The sequence below is a fragment of the Podarcis melisellensis genome (assembly GCF_964234715.1).
Source record: "Podarcis melisellensis genome assembly, chromosome: 7".
In the NCBI taxonomy this organism is placed as follows: Eukaryota; Metazoa; Chordata; class Lepidosauria; order Squamata; family Lacertidae; genus Podarcis; species Podarcis melisellensis.
This window is the reverse complement of record NC_138539.1, coordinates 91,063,705-91,083,999: the sequence shown is the minus strand read 5'-3', so window position 1 is coordinate 91,083,999 and position 20,295 is coordinate 91,063,705. Positions and strand designations below refer to the sequence as shown.

The 20,295-nt window shown below is 43.5% G+C and overlaps 2 protein-coding genes and 1 long non-coding RNA gene across 4 annotated transcripts in view; 2 read left to right on the top strand and 1 right to left on the bottom strand.

The window, feature by feature from the left end:
- The first annotated feature begins 250 nt into the window (after positions 1–250).
- Positions 251–4,387, top strand: LOC309373596 (uncharacterized protein). Of its 2 annotated transcripts, XM_081917947.1 has the most exons (4): positions 251–426; positions 1,097–1,156; positions 2,573–2,736; positions 3,624–4,387. In XM_081917947.1, exons 2-4 carry the CDS (start codon positions 1,136–1,138, stop codon positions 3,856–3,858), a joined length of 420 nt encoding a protein of 139 aa, XP_081774073.1. In that variant the 5' UTR covers positions 251–426; positions 1,097–1,135; the 3' UTR covers positions 3,859–4,387. The 2 variants fall into 2 exon arrangements, with proteins under 2 accessions (XP_081774073.1, XP_081774072.1); XM_081917946.1 differs by having other exon boundaries at positions 251–1,156.
- Positions 4,388–5,263: 876 nt separating this feature from the next.
- MTRF1 (mitochondrial translation release factor 1) lies at positions 5,264–20,246 on the bottom strand. Its single transcript, XM_081917864.1, has 10 exons — positions 20,094–20,246; positions 17,908–18,349; positions 15,807–15,898; positions 15,001–15,082; positions 14,529–14,636; positions 14,268–14,440; positions 12,718–12,835; positions 11,364–11,500; positions 10,249–10,347; positions 5,264–5,562 (listed from the first exon to the last, which is right to left on the bottom strand). Exons 2-10 carry the CDS (start codon positions 18,329–18,331, stop codon positions 5,440–5,442), a joined length of 1,356 nt encoding a protein of 451 aa, XP_081773990.1. The 5' UTR covers positions 18,332–18,349; positions 20,094–20,246; the 3' UTR covers positions 5,264–5,439.
- The window catches only part of LOC309373639, a 101,210-nt gene continuing 96,830 nt past the window's right edge, over positions 15,916–20,295 (top strand). The window contains exons 1-2 of the long non-coding RNA XR_014170119.1: positions 15,916–16,435; positions 16,711–17,042. This is a non-coding gene — a long non-coding RNA (uncharacterized lncRNA). The remainder of the gene's footprint in view (positions 16,436–16,710; positions 17,043–20,295) is intronic.

Below are 20,295 nucleotides of genomic sequence, written 5' to 3'. Positions count from 1 at the left end.
TGACCCTCAGTCTCTAATAAAACAATGTGTTCTTTGGAGCTGCACGACTCAAATTATTCTGTAGTGGAGCTAAAAAGGCTATTCAAGAAGGGTTTTGAGGAAATAACTTCTTTGGATGTACCTATCACAAGTAACAAACAGTTCTCAGTTAAGCATTTTAAAAATTAACTATTTTAACAGGAGTGCATGTTGCAGTTGCTGCCTAGCAACATGCAAGAGTATATTCAAAGAGTTCTCTTAACTTAAATCAGTTTTCATTAGGTACTTCTTTTGCAAAGGTACCTCAGAAACGTAATATTTTAAGTAATATTTTAGCATACCAACTGCTCAAAATAGCACAGAAACTAGTATTTTAAAATATATGTATTTAACAAGAAGTTGTATAATAGGAAGAAGAGCAATTATTTAATAAAACACAGAAACAAGGTATGTCAGAAAGCAGCTTTGTTGACTAAAATGTACTTTCATAAGCAAGTAGAGTTTTAATGGCTATTGGGAGATTATGAATAATTGTTAACAATAATTTACTATGGGGTCTGTTTGCTACTGTTATTTAAAAACGTGTTTTAGCATATTCTGTTATATCTTTTTAACTTTGTATGCTGCCTTGCATATACTCAGACAAAAAAATATATACAATATTTATAGTGTTACAGTTCTCACAGCAATTCTGTCAGGTAATATATACTGGAGATGTTTTTACTTAGGTTCCCAGGTTGTAAACCTTTGCACACTAACTAGAAGTTTGCAAATAATGAGGCTGAGTTCAGGGAAAACATGCTTTGGGTTGCCAAGAGTAGCTGGGAATCTGAATTAAAGTACCAACAGACAAAACAAAAATTATAATCTGTTCCCTCATACTGACTCCAATTGTAAAGAGTGAATAAATGCTCTACCAATCACTAAAGAGTTGATCCAATTATATTTTTCATAGAAATATTATCAAATTATCAGTAGACTCATTTATAGAATAAATTACACAGGCTTGGGTCACAAGATTAATTACTCAAATGATAATGAAAATAGTGCAAAATAATTATTGAAAGAAGTACTACTATTATTTAGTGGGGGAAAACATTTTCTACCATCCCAACAGATTTACTAAAAATAAAGGAGTTGACAAGTGTGAAACAGAATGCCAAATAAAGCCCAGGAGGTAAGCTGACCTTTTGACTTTTCTTCAGACTGCTTATTCTGAATCATACACAAGCACTTCTAGCTTCAGAAAGTGAGTTCAATACTTTGCATGCACAGTTCCTGATCACACGGTTGTTCACTTGTACATCTTTTCCAGCAATCATAGGAGGCTTGTCTTTAAAAATCAGATTTCGAAGTGTGAGGTGGGACTTCATAACCTGGTTTGTCATGCAACCCTGTCTTATATTTTGTGATTGAGTCAACGAAAGTCTTAAAACGGACAAAATGATGAATGATAACAGATGAGAAAAAGATAATGCTATTATCTGTGTTTCTGGTGCCTTTTTGCCTCCCACAAGCAACTTGCTTTAAGTACGACCAAAAGGGAAGCTGCAGCCCTGCTTTCCTTCTGCTGTCAGGAAGGCAACCTATCAGTAACTTTCTATTAGGCATACAAAGATTCCCTTGATTGGCATTTCCCACCAGCTTCAAACCTAAACACTGATGGTACAGTGAGAGGTCAAACAAATATTCAAAGAATGGCCAAATGATTGCCCAGCTATGAGCAGATATACCCACCTGTACCCACTGAAACAAGAGGCCCCACAAGTGTATTTGTCTAGGAACCAAAAGAATTAAACTGCTCATTTGATGGTAAGTTTTGGTAATACATAAGTAATAATTTAAGATGCCACGGGACATCTTAAATGTGTGTTGCTCAACAGTCCTCTTTTTTGTTAAAGGCATGCCTATTTTTTCTGTGAACATACCACTTGACCTGCATCATGAGTAAGGACACATATTTGCATGCTTTCTTCACATTTTGAAACACAGTTGCCTAATTGCAACCCTTTTCAAGACCTTGGGGGTTAATGTGATATGGCTGCTGGCAGAAAGACTTTTTCTGCATTAAAGAAATGGAAACTAAGGCAGCCGTTCCCAATTACCATTTGGTGTTGAGTGAAATATGGCTATGGTGTTATGCCATCAAAAACTAATCTATTTGCATACCTAGTTTCGTTGTACCTACGCAGAACAATATCCCGGGGGGAAAGCCCATGTAAAAGAGAAAGTAATTACACCATACACCAGGCATAGGCAAACTTGGCCCTCCAGATGTTTTGAGACTACAATTCCCATCATCCCTGACCACTGGTCCTGTTAGGTAGGCATGATGAGAGTTGTAGTCCCAAAACATCTGGAGGGCCAAGTTTGCCTATGCCTGGTATACAGTATAGGCGAGAAAGAAGGAAAGTAGCAATATAAGTAGAATCTGGTGTAATCGCTCTAAGATGGTGATGATTAATAATATAGTCATTTGTTTCTGTAGCAAAATCTATGTAGATTGCACTGTACAAAACTGGTTTAACAGGTCCCTCAATATGTCCAGAAAAGAACGCCCTCTGAATTAATAACACAAATATAAATTCAATAGGATGCTGTCATTAACCTCAAATCAGTGCAAGAACTGGGCAAGCAACTGGGTTTTGAATGGACCACGGTAGCCTCTGAACTGGGATTCAGTCGTGTGGAGATAAACCACTTTCGTGCAGCTACCACAAAAAAGACAGCTCAAGCCCAGAAAATGCTGGAGCATTGGTAAGTAGGTCAGAGCAGAGGGTAAATATCCTTTATTTTAGTCTTGAGCATGATTTTTGCATTTTCTTCACAGAAACAATGGCTCCTCAGAGATAATGGCTAAAAAGATAGAATTCACAACAGCAACATGTATGCTGCCATCTGACTGCGTTGCCCCAGCCACTCTGGGTGGCTTTCAACAAATTAAATAAATGCTGGTCACCGATGTAGCCTCTCTGCCACCTGTGTAGAGGAAGAGGCAAGCATGGATTGCAATTAATGTGATACACACAAAATATTCCACAATCAATTATTCTCTTTTGCAAGTACTCTCTCTTTAAAAATGATCAAACCCTGCTGCTTAGAACAAGCACTGGTCTAAGATCAGCCCAGGGCAATGAGATGATGTTGATTCCACCTTGAGTTACTCATCCAGTTTTGCCTCAAGGACTCGGTCAAGTCTTTTTAATTAGCTGAGGCCAATGCCCGGTTGGTGTCTTGCCACGCCACCGCAAGGGCTGGTCCTTCAGTAATTGAAGTGCCATGACTTGAACCTGGAAATGAACTGGCAACTAATGAAAGTCCCAACTCCTGCCCCAGTCAAGATCTTAGCAGCTGCATTTTGTACCAACCAAAGTAGTTTTCAAGGACAGACCCACAAGGAGAGCATTACAGTAGTCCTATCAAGATGCAGCTAATGCACGTATGCCTCTGGCCAGAGCTGACTATACAAGAAATGCGCTTGTGCACCAGTCTATCTGCCATTAGCCTTAGGAAATGATATGTTAAAGTACAGATGAAATGCCAGAGCAATTGTTACTTGGGTTCAGCACTTTTGAAGACTATCCAAATGGCTTTGGAGCCTTTGGTAACCACTATGAACCCTCCTCTCCCCCCTTTACACACAGGTACGAACAATCATGGCACAAACTTAACAAGACCAAACTGCTTCAGGATGCTCTAGAAAGGTCAGGAAGGAAAGACCTGGCAGACAAGCTTCGGTGTCTTCACTGGGGACACCAGAAACTGAGCAGGCGGGTGGAGTTACCGTCTGCTTTTCCCTTTCTCGTCACTGTGTACAAGACTATTAACAACAAAGAAGGGTTTATGAAAATTAACGAGCTTAGTCGCAAATACACCTAGGAGTGTTCAGCTCCATGACGGCAGAGCTAGGCTGAACTGTGACTCCTGCTGAAGTCAACAGCACAACATCTCTAGGCTTTCACAAAATAAAGAATTTAGTACAGATTAGGTTTTAAGCAGCTTAGAAAATCTTAAAAAAATAAATCAGTTACTGTATTTACTTTTCTTTGGACTTTAACGTATGAATCTAGAATATCTGTAATGATTTCATGCTCCTTCATGACTGAGATTAGTTCTCCTAATTATATACTATTGTTGATAGTGTATTTGTGAGACTATCACTTTTTCCCACTTTTGAAATGTAAAATAATCATAATCATTTTGTGATTCTGAATCTTAAGACAATATAAATAAACCAGAAAAGGCCTAAAAAGTTACAAGATGGAATAGATGTTAACTACTTTGGAAATGAGTTTTTGATCACCTGGATTTGACTTGTTTAAAAGACTCTTGTCACACAGACACGTGGTATGATGCAGACCTTTTTTAAAAAATGTTTTCATTAAAAGATTTTCCATGACTTACAAAAGTACCTTTAGTGTCTCTGTTTTCAAGTCACAGAGTCCTTCATATGGGTCCAATAGTGACCTATTTGTTGTAAGCAATGTGGGGCTGAGTGGGAAAGAGAACTGGGAAGATAACAGAGAAAGAGAACGGGGGCAGTAAACTTTCATTCCTTATGAGGTATATGGGCGGTGCTTTTCCGTCAGCGTCACGTGGATGGGACACTTAGTTTTGCTGGCAGAGCAAGAGATCAGAGGGAATGCTTGGCTGCTGTTGATTGCTTGCAGTTGCAGTGCCACCAGCGGACTCTCAGTCACGTAGTTTCTTAAAGTCCTCTCTCTCTGGGATGTAATTTCTCCATGGGCGGGGTCGGGTTGCTGTGTCTTGTGCTGGGGGGGGGGCATGTCAGGGAGAGTCTACCTGCCTCCACATGGAAGCTGGAGAAGAAGCTTGTGCCGAGACCCGGAGAGGTTCCCTTGCGTGGTGATCTCCCTGCTGCTTCCCTGGGGACGGTGTGGTTTTCTCTCCCTCTTTTTCATTCCAAGCGGCTGCTGCTCTGCACTATCCTGCACATGGAGGGCCTGGGTTTTCTCAGGTGGTGCAGGAGTCTCCAGGAGAGCTTTCTTCAGTCCACCATGTTTCCTGGAAGTCATCAGTATGATGCCTACTTGACTGATTTCCCATTTTCTGCACACTACATGTTGCCGATTATACGGGCTAACACGCTAGCTCTTCCCTGGAAGCTGTGTCTCAACAGCTTGAAAACTGAGTTGCGTCTTCCATGGATAAGTGTGTGTGTTTGCCAGTCTGATTAGTCAAGCTGCACCCATCCCTTTGAAAATTTTATTTGTATGATTTGTCAGAGCAACTATGGAGCCTGAAATAAAGCACCAGACAAACCTTTGTCTCTGCATGAAGTTCTACATGCTTTTATATGCCATTTGTTTAGGTCACAGCCATAAAGTCAGCGACAGTGATAATGAAATATTAAAATGCAGAACAGCACTCATACTTCTGTGAGGTTTGTTAAATTTTGCAAGCCAATTAAAAGCATTTGCATCCATTACACTTTTCAAGTCAGGAGTCTGCTTGCAGAGATTTTAAATTGTTTTCCAAATGTTCCATCAGAGATTCCATCTCTGCAGCCTCTAAGAGTTTGCTGATTAGTTCATCCAGGAGCTTCTTCCCACTTAAGAATTCCTATTAAAAGATGGGGGGAAATGAAACACGTTACTGTGGACTGAAAGGATCAACATGAGTTTGGATTACATCAGTAAGCAGCATATGGGCATGTATAATCTTCATGGTCTACTTGTGAAGTTGTTTTCGGCCACATTAATTATAACACCCCTTCTATGTCAGATTCAAGTTCTCCTTTGCCTACAAAGCTGTAGCCAAAAATGGCACCACTAACATACATGAGAGAAGTTACCAACAGATTTATGAGAATCTGAAATCTGCAGATTCTGGAAAATTCTTGTGAAAAAATCCCTGAGAGGAAACCACAAAAACCGCTCCGTAAGGACTTGGGTGGCATGGGACACTGGCTGAAAGAGAAGAGAAAAAGCTGGCAACTGAGTGTGAGGGAGAATGGGATGGAGCAGCAGGAAGAGGAGGAAGGAAGAAGAACACAGGTATAAAAAGATAGAAATAAGCATCTCATTGTCTGTATAATTCATTTCCTGGCTCACTATTATAAAGCTGTTTTAAAATGTACCCAGGGACAGAAGAGACAGCTGTCCACAAACATCAATAGAATAAACAAAAGATTTTAGGCATAAGACACATACTCCAAAGATCCCCAAATGAAGAAAAGCCAAAGCCACAGGCCCCTGAAGACAAAGCATGCTCAGCAGGCATGGAATTGCAGCATCATAGAACAGGAGAGTTGGAAGGGCTCCAGGGTCCTCTAGTCCAGCCCCCTGACCGGGGGCCATCCAAGGAATGGTATCTGCTTAAAAACCTCCAAGGAATGGTATCGGAAGAAATTAAAATTGAGAAAGGAATCAGGCAAGGGTGCCCACTTTCCCCTCTATTATTTATTGTGGTCCTGGAGGTCTTGCTGAACAGTTTGAGAAAAGAAGAGAAGGTCAAGGGGATCGTAGTGGGTTTGAAACAATATAAATTAAAAGCCTTTGCTGATGATTTGGTTCTAACTTTACAGGATCCAGAGACCAGTGCAGTAAAAGCACTGGAGATGATACAGGAGTATGGGCAGCTGGCTGGTTTTAAATTAAACAAGAACAAAACCAAAGTACCGTATTTTTCGCCCTATAGGACACACTTTTCCCCCTCCAAAAATGAAGGGGAAATGTGTGTGCATCCTATGGGGCGAATGCAGGCTCTCGCTCTCCAGGCTTCAGGAAGTTCTCTGCAAGCCTTGGGAGCTCCGCAGGAGTTCCCGTCGGGCTCCCAAGGCTTGTGGATAGCAGATATCGGGCAGATATCTTCGTGCAGATATCAGGCAGCCCCACAAGCTTGGGGGACAGCGGGGAGGCGCAGCGCCACTATCCTGCTGTTCCCCGACCTGGTTTGGACTCCCTGACCTGGTTTTGGGGGGGAAATAAAGGGGGGGAAATTCCCCCCAAAACTAGGTGCGCCCTATGGGCCGGTGCGCCCTATGGGGCGAAAAATACGGTAATCGATAAAAACTTAGATAAAGATGAAAGAAAAACCCTTATAGAAAAAACAGGCCTAGCATTTATGAAGAAGGTTAAATACTTGGGTGTGAATTTAACGGCTAAGAATTTGAATTTGTGTAAAGATAATTATGAGAAAGTATGGAATGAAATAGGGACGCAGGTGGCGCTGTGGGTTAAAGCCTCAGCGCCTAGGACTTGCCGATCGAAAGGTCGGCGGTTCGAATCCCTGCGGCGGGGTGCGCTCCCGCTGCTCGGTCCCAGCGCCTGCCAACCTAGCAGTTCGAAAGCACCTCCGGGTGCAAGTAGATAAATAGGGACCGCTTACCAGCGGGAAGGTAAACGGCGTTTCCGTGTGCAGCTCTGGCTCACCAGAGCAGCGATGTCACGCTGGCCACGTGACCCGGAAGTGTCTCCGGACAGCGCTGGCCCCTGGCCTCTTAAGTGAGATGGGCGCACAACCCCAGAGTCTGTCAAGACTGGCCCGTACGGGCAGGGGTACCTTTACCTTTTACCTTTATGGAATGAAATAAAAAGAGATTTAGAGATTTGATCAAACTTAAAATTTTCACTTATGGGACGAATATCGGTGGTTAAGATGAATGTATTGCCGAAAATGCTGTTTCTATTTCAAACTTTACCTATTATTGATAATGTCAAATGCTTTAAAGAATGGCAGAAGGCCCTGTCCAAATTTATCTGGCAAGGGAAAAAAACAAGAATTAAGAATAAATTACTTACAGATTCAAAAGAAAGAGGAGGCTTTTCCCTACCTGATTTAAAGATATATATTTGAGGCTGCAGCCTTCTGCTGGATTAAAGATTGGATCAATTTAGAAAATGAGGACATTTTGGACCTAGAAGGATTGGATAATAGGTTTGACTGGCATGCATATCTTTGGTATGATAAAATAAAGGCCCATAGTGGCTTTAAAAATCATATAATTAGGAAAGCACTTTTAAATGTTTGGTCTAGATATCAGGATCTTTTGGTAAGAAAAACACCCAAATGGATTTCACCAATGGAAGCGCAGGCACAAAAAAAGCTTAATATAAATGGTTGAGATAGTCAGATTTATTGGTTGAAGACGTGGAGGGATTTAAGTTAAAATCATTTGAACAAATCAAAGACAAAGTAAATTGGCTTCAATATTACCAACTTAATGAATTATTTAAGATTGATAAGAAAAAAGGTTTTGCAATTGGAAAAAACCAAACTGGAAACGGAGTTGTTAGATACTAATGTTAAAAATTTGTCTAAAATGTATAGTTTGTTATTGGAGTAGCATACAAAAGATGAGCAAGTAAAATCGGTTATGATTGATTGGCCACAAGATGTGGGACATAATATAATGATGGAGGACTGGGAGAGACTTTGGAAGAAAGGGGTTAAGTTTACTGCATGTACAATGTTTAAGGAAAATATTACGAAAATGATGGTACTGTTAAACTGGTGAAGATCTACCACAATTGTGATAATTTATACTGGAAATGTAAAGAAAAGGAAGGTACTTTTTATCATATGTGGTGGACTTGCTCCAAGGTAAAAGACTTCTGGGGAAAAAATTATAATGAATTTTTTTAAAAAAATTATGAAATATACATTTATGAAGAAACCAGAAGGCTTTCTCCTTGGAATAACAGGTTCTGAAGTGCCCAAAAAAGATGTAAAATTATTTTTGTATGCCACAACTGCTGCATGGATTTTATTAGCCAAAAAATGGAAAACACAAGAAATACCAACAGTACAAGAATGGCAGATGAAGATGATGGAGTTTATGGAGCTGGCTGACCTCACCGGGAGAATACATGACCAGAAAGAAGAGGAACACCAAGAAGACTGGAAGAAATTTAAAGACTATTTGAATAAGTATTTTAATATTAAAGATATGTAACCACTTGAAAGAAACAATTAGGCCTAGGATTAAAATGGAATTAAATTTATAAATAAGAAAATGTATTATAGAATAGAATCATAGAGTTGGAAAAGACCACAAAACATGCCCAGCTCCCTTAGCCATTCCTCATAAGGCATCGTTTCCAGGCCTTTGACCATTTTGGTTGCCCTCCTCTGGACACGTTCCAGTTTGTCAGTGTCCTTCTTGAACTGTGGTGCCCAGAACTGGACACAGTACTCCAGGTGAGGTCTGACCAGAGCAGAATACAGTGGCATTATTCCTTCCCTTGATCTAGATGCTATACTCCTATTGATGCAGCCCAGAATTGCATTGGCTTTTTTAGCTGCCGCGTCACACTGTTGGCTCATGTCAAGTTTGTGGTCAACCAAGACTCCTAGATCCTTTTCACATGTACTGCTCTCAAGCCAGGTGTCACCCATCTTGTATTTGTGCCTCTCATTTTTTTTTTTGCCCAAGTGCAATACTTTACATTTCTCCCTGTTAAAATTCATCTTGTTTGTTTTGGCCCAGTTCTCTAATCTGTCAAGGTCGTTTTGAAGTGTGATCCTGTCCTCTGGGGTGTTAGCCACCCCTCCCAGTTTGGTGTCATCTGCAAATTTGATCAGGATGCCCTTGAGTCCATCATCCAAGTCGTTGATAAAGATGTTGAATAAGACCGGGCCCAAGACAGAACCCTGTGGCACCCCACTAGTCACTCTTCTCCAGGATGAAGAGGAACCATTGATGAGCACCCTTTGGGTTCGGTCAGTCAGCCAGGAAAGCTATGTAATATGATTAGGACTGTGATATGGTTTTTTTGAAATTCTGATATTGGAAACTGCTACATATAATTACTAAGAAATTCAGATGGAAGAGATTCGAGGAAGTCAAATACTATGTTTATGAAGATGGATGGTACTTAATTTTAATTAATTAAGTGGTAATATGTTGTATGTATCATTTTCTTTTTTTCTCCTATTTTTTGTTTGTTTTTATTATTGTTAATCTTTTCTTTTTTTACTATGTTTATCTACTGAAAATAATAAATATTATTGGGGGGGGGATGAAAAACCTCCAAGGAAGGGGCATCCACCACCTCCCCATGAAGGAATGCAATGGCTGGAGCCACGAACAGAAGCGCCCCCCCCTCCCACAATGGACTGTTGCACAGCCTCTTCTGAGTGCCACTGTAAAGGGGAAGAGCTGAAGCTGAATAGTGCAACATGCAAAACTCCCAGTGAAAAGAGTATCGGGCAACAGGGTCTCCATGCACTGCTGCAGGGTCTTGCATTACTGGAGAAGATGGAGGCTCCAGGCCAACATAGGAGAACCCTTTAAGAGACAAATACCTTGATGTCACGGATTTCATAGGTAACCCTGTGGTCAGTGACTCGGTCTTGGTGGAAGTTATATGTGCGAATTCTCTCTGACTGGGCTCTTGTCCCCAACTGCAAAAGAACATTTTGTTTTGTTTCACAATTTAAAAAATGTAATAATTAAAACATTTTTGCTATAGTCTCAATAGCTCGGCATTTATTATTATTGATCAATGTCTACACATTTTTCAACACTTGAGAATTTATTATGTTTAATTCAATTTGTTAGTCACTTGCTACAAAAGGAGACTACAAGCACAAAATAAAATCAGAAAAAGAACATTACATTACAATAAAAGCCATATAATAACCTATAAAGCCTATTAAAATATAGTACTTATTTTGTATGCAAAGTGTCAATTAAGAATGCAGGTCTTAAAATCTAATTTACTTTTGCATTGTAGCTTTACTGTTTTCAATCTAGGTACTTTATAATAGATAATTTATTATAATAACCTTATGAGACGAGTTGTAATTATTGCAATTATACAAGTGCAAAATGCATTCAAAGTCGCTCAAAGGCCCTGATCCTTGGGCATCTGCAGCAAGAGGCAGCCACCCTCCCCAGGCCATTATCCCCCCAATCCTTGGTTTTCATTATTTTAAAAAAAACTTTCTAGCACTTGTAGAACCAAGCCATAAGGCAAAATATGCAGATATCTCATGTGTTTTGTGAGAAACTAATTTGGTCCTGCCTTCAGTCAATGTATGAAGTCATAGCAATGACTGAAACTCAGGGAGAGAAATCCAGGTATTAGACCCCCAAAAAGAAGGTTGCCGGGGGGGGGGCACCCATTGCCTAGATTACTGGTTTGCTCACATATTGCATGCCAACCTTTCCTGGTGAAGTGAATGCTGTCCCACAGAAATCAATTCAGGTATCCTGGATTTTTATTTAAATGTGATTGTCACCCATTACTAAACACTGACAAGCTTCAGACCTGCTTTGTGGTGATGTCAGAGGCTGAATCCAAAACCTCCTGCCTACAAACCCCCTGCTTACGGAGTGAGGCCAATTGCAGAGGTCCCCTCCCCCCCCCCTTTCCACACAGGGAGCACCTAAGGGAAGCAGTGGCCCATCTTCTCACCTGCAGTTTCCTGGCGCTCTGCCTCTGCCTCAGCTCTCTCTCTATGGTCTGCTGGTACAGCTTGTCTCTCAAGGTCCGCAGAGCAGTTTCTCTATTCATTTGCTGAGATCGCTCTTCTTGGCACTCAGTGGTTAACCCTTCAGAATTTTTAGAAAGCTTTCATCAGATAATCCCTGCCTGCATAAGTTTTGGAAATAAGTGACCATGTCTTGCAAATTATTCATGCTAAGCTGACCAGGCAGGGCTACTGCTCCCATTTGGTAAAATGGAAAATCCTGTGCTCCAAGAAACAAAAATGTACACAGACGCTATGAAGTTTAAGTTCCCATCTATAAACTTCTTATTTTATGTATTTTAAAACTATTTTTCTGGCATAATCACAAAAAATATTATCCAAGAAAAATTGTTTCCAGAAAAACAGAATCAAAGAATCACAGAATTGTAGAGTTGGACCCAATCCCTTCTAGTCCAACCCCCTGCAATGCAGGAATCCCAGCTAAAGCATCCATGACAGATGGCCATCTGACATCCACTTAAAAACCTCTGAGGAAGGAGACTCCACCACCTCCCGAGGGAGACTGTTCCACTGTCAAACAGCTCTTACTGTCAGAAAGTTCTTCCTGATGTTTAGTCAGAATCTCCTTTCTTGTAATTTACTATATATTTACATTACAACAAACAATACATCTAGACAGATCCTTATGCCTTGGTCAATTTTCTCAGGAAGAGAGTCTGAGGAAAGGAGGGAAACAGTGCTGAAGAATCTCCAGCTGGCAGCTTGTTCTGGGCCCTGGAGGTGTTCCACTTTGGCCTATGAGGTTGTTCCCCCCAAACCACAGCACACCAGATGTCGTATGTGACATCATGCAAGGGCAGGTGGAGATGCGGCTGGCGGTGCACCGCCTTAAAGTGCGCCCCCAACTGTACCTGGGCAAGAGAGGCTCGGGCAGCGGCAACAAGGATAGGGATGATCCTTCAGACATTGTATAAGGAGATTTTCAAAAAAGCTTTTGATACAGTCCCTCCCTCAGCAAAAAAAACTTAGCAGTTACAGGATGAAGCAACAGGCCCTCTTGTGGATCTGTAACTGGTTAAAGAACAGGAAGCAGAGAATACAAATAGATTATAAATAGATGGTGGTGATGATTTTATTTGTACCCTGCCCATCTGGCTGGTTGCCCCATCCACTCCTCTAAGGAGCACTCTCCCCCAAGAATCTGCATCAGTCCTCTTTTTTAGCATAGCCACAGAAGACAGCCTGCGTATCACAAATTGAATACTGGTTCCTATATATTTGATGTGCATGTTTCTGTGAAAAGGGGAGCAAAGATAAAACAAACTATACAAGGGTTACCTGTGGGAATGTGTACAATTCTAACAGCACTGTCTGTTGTATTGACATGCTGACCTCCTGCCCCTTTGGCTCGAAATGTATCTATACGCAAATCTCTTGGATCTATTTTAACTGTCACCTTGAGAGAGAGAGAGAGAGAGAGAGAACATTTTACTATCTTACACGGAATTTTATGAGGAAAGCCTGCATCCATCCCCCAAAGGTGTTTGTGTGTGTGTGGTTTTTTTTTTTCCTTCACCCTATTCAGAGAATCAGAAGAACTGCCAAAGAAGCCATGCTGGGGCTGCATGCATTTTTTAAAAAAATCCCTTTTTTGCTTTTGTTTGGTATGGTTATGTTTGGTTGAGGAGAAGTATCTTCTTCATCAGGGAGGGGAAGCTGTGGCTTGTGAGTTAAACCTGACTGGCCAGACCTCTCCATTTTGCCTGCCAGGCCGTCTGGAGGAAGCCATGCCCATCCACCCTTTAAGGAGCTTAAAGGGATCGGCCAATTTTGTTCCTTCAATGGAGCAAGGCTTGAGTGCACCATTTTCCTTTGCTGGAGAAGATAGGAGACTGCCCCCACTCACCAGTGCTGCTCTTTAATGCAGCCGCCCCAACCCTATCAGCCTCCAAAATGGGAAGTTGGGAGAAGCCACACAGAGCAGTTGCAGAACTCAGCTTAGCCGCACGTCCCTGTTCCTTTCTGGGGACAGCACACACTGTCAAAGCAAGCAGCGCCTCTCCTCCACCCCACAAGCATGGAGGTCCATGGCAAAGCTTTGACTTCTGGGTCACCCTCCCTAATGTTTGGGAAAGGGGATGCTAGCCTTGGCTGAGAGTGCTTTCAAAGTAGCACCTGGAGAGAGGAGTCGTAGCGCACTCTGTGCTGCTCTTTGAAGCAGCCCCACAGTGCTCAGCCCGAGGCACCACGGACCTCCTCCCACATCAGCTAAGGGGAATTTCCTGCAGGAACTGAACTTGTTCAATTGGGCTGGATTCCCAAATGCACGGCTAAAACGGAGATAAAAACCATTTTTAACAGCATGGTCCTGCCTGCATGGTGCTTTGCAGTCCTGGCTTCGGGATGCCACTTGACTGACAGGTGGGCCTTTGGGAGCTCTTTTCAATCTCTTTTTGAATTAACTGTCCTGAACAATTTCGTATCATCAGCAAACTTGGTCACCTCACTGCTCGCTCCTAACTCCAGTTCAACCAGTGCGGCCAATGGCCAGGGACAATGGGAGCCGCAGTACCCCACACCCCTCTCGTTATCCCTTGTGCCTAAGAGAAATGGGAGTAAAGCAAGCTGGCCTGGCCCATGGAGACTGGTGGGATGCAGCTTGCCCAGAGCTCAGCTTTTCTTCCCTGTGCAGAGTTGAAGTAGCACCAGAAACCTACTAAAAAGACAGACACATGCACAAGAGGCCCATCTCATGAGGCAGGTATGGGCATGGCTATTTCCCCCGGAACATCACGTAAGGTGGTGTTGTGGTCAAGTTAACAAACATTCTACTTAGAAACTAGCATTTATGGAGTTACACAGCAAGAGACACCGACTGAAATGAATACCTCATCTGGCTGAGGGAGGACAATCACGGACATGGTGCCAGTATGGATCCGCTGCATTCTGGAAGATAATCCTGTTTCAGGGATTCGCTGTACTCTGTGAGTCCCTCCTTCGTATTTCAAATGCCTGTAGACGTCGTCTCCCAAAATACGAGCAGCAGCATGGTGTAGCCCACCTTTAAATACACATTACAGGTTGGGGAAAGGGGTGAAGGCAATCTTTTAAGTTATCTATGCGACTAGTATAACAGCCTACAGCCATACCGTAATCCGCTGGAGTGTAGTTCACAGTCTCAAAGGTCCAGCATTTGTAATCAGCGTAACTCCGGTACATGTCAAATACCTCTTTGGTAAATTGCTGACAAATGTCACCTGAAATGCAAGAGTTTTCTCTGAATGCTACTGAAATGTCAATATGAGCAGTGCTGTGCAGAATGCTGTCGCCATAAGGAGATGAGCAGGCTCAGGGCCACCTAGCCCAGCTCCCTGGTCTCACAGGGGCCAACTTGTGGGAAACCTGCAAACAGGACTGGAGCCCAAGAGCAGCCCTCTCCCCTCCTGTCATTTCCAGCAACAGGTATTCTGAAGCACTGCCTCTGACTGTGGATCATCATCACCAACACTCATAATTTAGCTTCGTTAAATCAATATCTAATTTCTAACACAAAACAACTGACAAAAACGGAAAGCCCCATAACTAGGAGGAGGGTGGTTTTTATGTGGTGACTTTGCTGACCTCCAGTTGTCCTGCCAGATGTTACTTCTAACAATACACCACTGTCATCATATTTTTCTCTTGGTATCAAGATCTGGAAAATCTGAAAAATAAAAATAGGTTTTTAATTCACAAGTACAAAGTGGAAAATATTATCAATGCTGATAATAGTTAGAAAGCAAAAACAAAACACACATTTTTTGTGTGGGTGGGGTTGATATTCAGGAGCAAGTTCACGCTAATGTTTTATGTACAGGAACACATAACCTACTTTTTCATTCACAGTATCATAATGTGAACCAGAAGTTTATGTGTAGGTACAGTTTCTCACAAACTAGGAAGCTTTGTGAAAATATTCAGAACACAGGCTACCACAGTACTACACTGCAGATTCAAATGCTTTTTGCTTCTGATTCTGAAGAGTATCCAGTGTGAGAGGCCAACACCTCTCTGTATCCTACAGAGAACCTGTCTCCCCTTCTTTTTCTGCCCCCCTCAGAGGCTGGATGGCTCCAGCCCCAGCCCAGGCCATAGCTGCCCCCTCCCCCTCCCATAGTTAAGCCCAGCACCTGCACAATTGGAAATTGATCCTTGTGAGCACAGCAGCAGCAGCAGCCCGCTATCGAAGGGCTTGCGGGGGGCGGGGACAGTTTCAGCACCGCTTTTCCCTAGAAAAAAACTCCAGGCTGCTGGCCGCATTGAGAGATAAATGGGAAGATACAACCTTGTTTTTCCTACACAAGAGTCTAGCGCACACTATTCTCCATACATATCACCATTCAAACTGATTGCTGGAACAGGAAATCCGTCCATGGTCCGCTGCTCACCTTTCGACACAGAGCGCTGATCTTCTGGTCAATAATCTCCTTTTCCTCTAGAGCAAGTTCTAGTAGTGGTTTCTCTTCTGGGCTGTTTAGCTCTAGGGATAAGTGGTTGAAGAAGGAAACATTCAGTAATCTTGTTAAAACAAACAGTTTGGGTGCATCTGCCTCATTAAATTTTATTTCACTTTTGTCCTTTGTTGTTCTGCGAACCATCTTGACATAGTTCCTGTAGACATGTGCTACATTCTTCCATCAAGGTCCAGCCTGGACTTAGATGGCAAATTTGCATCCATGCTCATCTAAAGACATTTGAGGCAGTGTGCCATGAAGGACACGGGGAAAACCTTGAAATGGAATTATGTACCATATTTTTCACTCTATAGGATGCACTTTTTCCCTCCTAAAAAGCAAGGGAAAATGTGTGTGCGTCCTATGGGGCGAATGCAGGGGGGAGGCAGGTGGGGAAAGCCCCCAAGAGCCGCACTCCAGCTCCGTGCACTCTTGCGGGCTTTTCCCCGGGAGGGAGAAGGGACTGACTGGCTGTATCAGTCCCTTCTCCCACCTCGTAGAAAAGCCCACAGGAGCCACGCACCCTTTAAAGAGTGTGCGGCTTCTGCGGGCTTTTGCGAGAGGTGAGGGAATTCCCCCACCTCCCAGAAAAGCCAGGAGAAGCCGTGCAACCCTTTTAAATAGCGCGCGGCTTCTGCCGGTTTTGCGGAAGGTGGGGGAATCCCCCCACCTCCCAGAAAAGCCAGGAGAAGCCGCGCAGCCCCTTTAAAGAGCACAAGGCTTCTGCGGGAGGTGGGGAAATTCCCCCACCTCCTGCAAAAGCAGGGAGAAGGTCTGGGAGAAGCGCACAGGCTGCACACTTCTGTCCCCTTCTTCCCAAACTGGGCTTTTGTGGGAGGTGGGGGAATTCCCCCACCTCCCGCAAAAGCAGGAATAAGGTCTGGGAGAAGCGCACAGGCTGCCTGCAGCTTGTCCGCTGCTCCCAGAGCTGGGCGGGGGGGGGAATCATATTTTCCCCTTGATTTCCCCCTCTGAAAACTAGGTGCGCCCTATGGAGTGAAAAATACCGTAATATCAGAATCGTAAGAAAGCAGGGGTTTTGGCTTTTGCTAAAAATGAAATTGAAGGGGTGTGTAGGTCAACAGGAGAGAGGAGGAACTAAATGAAAACAATAGGCTCTTTCCTTCCCCATAAAAGATGGTGGTGAAAGCGGAAAATATTATTGCCCTAGTCAAATATTTTATCACTGTTTGCTGGGGAAAGGGACAGCAGCTTTTCTGGGCAAGCTACGTATCTTCATGTGGCTCTTCAAACTTTAGGATAGCATCCAGACTTTTTGGTCTCAATGAGCAGGGCAGGTAGTGGCAGCAGGAAGGAGATGAACAAACCTCCAGCCACCACCACTGCTCTACAACCTACTTCTGGGTTTGCAGCATTCGGGTTCCAAGTTGTTCGGGAACTAAGCTGTTCGAAAACCGAGGTACCACTGTACCATAGTTATGTTTGGATATCATCATGACAGATCCAAATAGTTACTAGATGGACAAGTAACTAAACAAGTGAGAAAAGTCAAACTATATTTTTTATTAGTTTACACAGATCTGATGAGCCAGTCAGTATCTCTTTCCCTTCTGAGTTACTTCCTTCCTTGCTCCATGATTCTTCTTCCCTGCTTCTCTCTCTCTCCCTAAAACAGCCCTTTCTCTCTCTGAGGAGCCAGTCAGAGCACGCTGGGCTTCTCTCTCTCAATCCAGCGACTGACTGGTCGATCGCAATTGATGTGTTGGACATGCCTGCTCCAGGGGATCCTTACTGAGAGATCTTTGTAAACACTCTTAAAGAAGTACTTCCTGCAGTACTTCCTCAGTGAATCCTGCAAATAGCTGCTGGTCCAAGCACGCTGCGCTTAAAGAACCCATGAATTTGAGAAAAAAGTGGGAGAGACTTGGAATGGCTTGTAAAGCCAACAGGTGAGGAGAAAGCTACCGAGAGTTGGTGGATGTCAGGGTTCAATTGCTCTATTAGATGAAATTTAAGCAAAAGGTCTTGAAGATGGCAGGGGAGGTGAGCTAAGCAAAAGAGCCGCATAACTTACTTGAACAAAGGATCTCCAAATCTTGAAGTTCTTTTTCTGCCTCTTGAATTTCTTTAAATGTCACAGCAAGCGGGAACAGTTCAGCATGTCTCTTGCTCAGAGCTCTTCTTCTGTGTTCTTTTACTGAGCTATCACTGAGCAATTTCTCCATTCTTTGGTATTCTTGGCTTAAAGTCTGTAAATACGTTTGCAGTGCTTCAAGGTTCCAGAGTGTTCCTGAGGTCTGGTGATATTTCCTTGGCCAGTTATTAAATGCTACAATAGGGGCAACTGTATTCCACAAATCCCAGCTGTGCTGAAAAGTATTCAGTTTTGTCCAACAAGTAGCTCTCTTACCAAGTAAAGGAAGATGACGCTGCTGGACAGAGCAGTAACACTGAACACGCAATGTTCTAAAAAAAGGAATTGTTTGGTGAGGTTTCATCTCAGGGTTCTAATCTTTCTGGAATGCAAAAAAAGAAAAGAAAGAAAAAGACTAGTATTGCTTTCCACTGCTTCACTTATATTAGTTTAACTAAGTGTCTGAACAACATATTGGGCAGGATCCACCTAACAAATGCCATCCGCAGAAGCCCTGCACCAGGGCCGTCATGTGTGCAGTGGCGCTTTCCTTGCCACTGAATTCAAGCCTATAACTCATACTATGATGCTGAATATCACTGACCACTATAGCAACCCCATGAGATAGGTTACTAATATTTCCATTACATAAATGTGGCATGTTGCCAAAACACAGCCTGAGAAAAAATGGTGGTTCAGTGAAAGTGTAGCCACTTTAATCAAAATAAATTATTGTTAAGGAAAAAATGATTAGTTTTCCATGTTTCTGGCATCATATCCTGTTTTGAGCATGAGCCAACAGGTTGTCTTAACATTAAAAGGTAAAAAAAGTAAAGGACCCCTGGGTGGTTAAGTCCAGTCAAAGCCAACTATGGAGTTGTGGCGCTCATCTCGCTTTCAGGCTGAGGGAGCCACCATTTGTCCACAGACAGCTTTTTGGGTCATGTGGCCAGCAGGACTAAACTGCTTCTGGTGCAACGGGACACCATGACGGAAACCAAAGCGCACGGAAATGCCGTTTACCTTCCTGTCGCAGCAGTACCTATTTATCTACTTGCTTTTGAACTGCTAGGTTGGCAGGAGCTGGGAACATGACATACATAAGCTCATAGGAAACTGCTCTGACAGGCATGGTTAGCAAATAAGAAACATTTTACATATCTCATGCTGTTGAGCAAAACGTTTAAGATTTAAACACCGTTCAAAGGCTGAGCAATACTGCTCACTACAGTTCTGAATGATCCTATAATTTCAGGAAATACCCAAGTTTCCCAGTCAGTAATTTCACGAACTACTTCCAGAATGGTAGTTGCTTCTGCAAACCGTAAGACAGTCTCTTCTAATAAGACAGCTGACCATTGGTACGGACACAAATTCTAGTCTCCAATATCCTGTAAGTCTTTTAGCAAAGCATCTGGCTCTGGCCCAAGCTGGCCAAGTTGGCAGGTCACAAGTGCTTAGTAGTAGTAGTAGTAGTAGTAGTAAAGGTAAAGGGACCCCTGACCATTAGGTTCAGTCGCGGACGACTCTGGGGTTGTGGCGCTCATCTCACTTTATTGGCCGAGGGAGCCGGTGTACCGCTTCCGGGTTATGTGGCCAGCATGACTAAGCCGCTTCTGGCGAACCAGAGCAGTGCACGGAAATGCCATTTACCCTCCTGCTGGAGCGGTACCTATTTATCTACTTGCACTTTGACGTGCTTTCGAACTGCTAGGTTGGCAGGAGCAGAGACCGAGCAATAGGAGCTCATCCCCTCGTGGGGATTCAAACCCCCGACCTTCCAATTGGCAAATAATAGGCTCTGTGGTTTAACCCACAGCGCCACCCGCGTCCCGAGTAGTAGTAGTACTACTACCATACAAATACTACTGCTACTATTATATAGTAGTAGTACAGTAGCCAGGGAATAGGAATGCAGGTCCGCCCTATCTTGTGCACAGGACGCTCTGTAAATCTGAGCAGGAATTCTAGGGCAGAGCTGCAGCTCCAGCCCGGGGCTCCCACATCCCAGCTGCAAGAGGAGCTGATGGGGAAATTAGGCAGCCATTTGCCAGGGGAACAAGGAACGGGCAGAACGGCGCCTCCCAGAAGGCCAGGGCGACGCTTCCGGCGCACCTCTTTCTTACCTCCGCTTCCCTGGCTCTGAAGTGGTCCGAGGGGGCAGCGCGGACCTCCCTCGCCCGTCGCCTCCTGCCGGGGCGGCCCTTCCTTCGCCTCGCGGGCCCAACACGCGCGCCTCTTCTTCTCGGGCGCGGGAGGCGGGGCAGCTCTGGGCGAGTGCAGGATGAGGCGCTGAGGGAGGGACACCCCCCCCCCCGCGCGCGCCTT

Bases quoted from the DNA above. Each gene is read 5' to 3' on its own strand.
- LOC309373596 (XM_081917947.1), top strand. From the start codon at position 1,136: ATGCCAAATAAAGCCCAGGAG. The intron at 1,157-2,572 runs GTAAGCTGACCT...TAAATTCAATAG, and splicing joins TGCCAAATAAAGCCCAGGAG to GATGCTGTCATTAACCTCAA. The intron at 2,737-3,623 runs GTAAGTAGGTCA...CTTTACACACAG, and splicing joins CAGAAAATGCTGGAGCATTG to GTACGAACAATCATGGCACA.
- MTRF1 (XM_081917864.1), bottom strand. From the start codon at position 18,331: ATGAAACCTCACCAAACAATTCCTTTTTTTAGAACATTGCGTGTTCAG. The intron at 15,899-17,907 runs GTAAGTTATGCG...ACTTATCCCTAG, and splicing joins TTTGGAGATCCTTTGTTCAA to AGCTAAACAGCCCAGAAGAG. The intron at 14,637-15,000 runs GTCAGCAAAGTC...CTTGCATTTCAG, and splicing joins ATCTGGCAGGACAACTGGAG to GTGACATTTGTCAGCAATTT.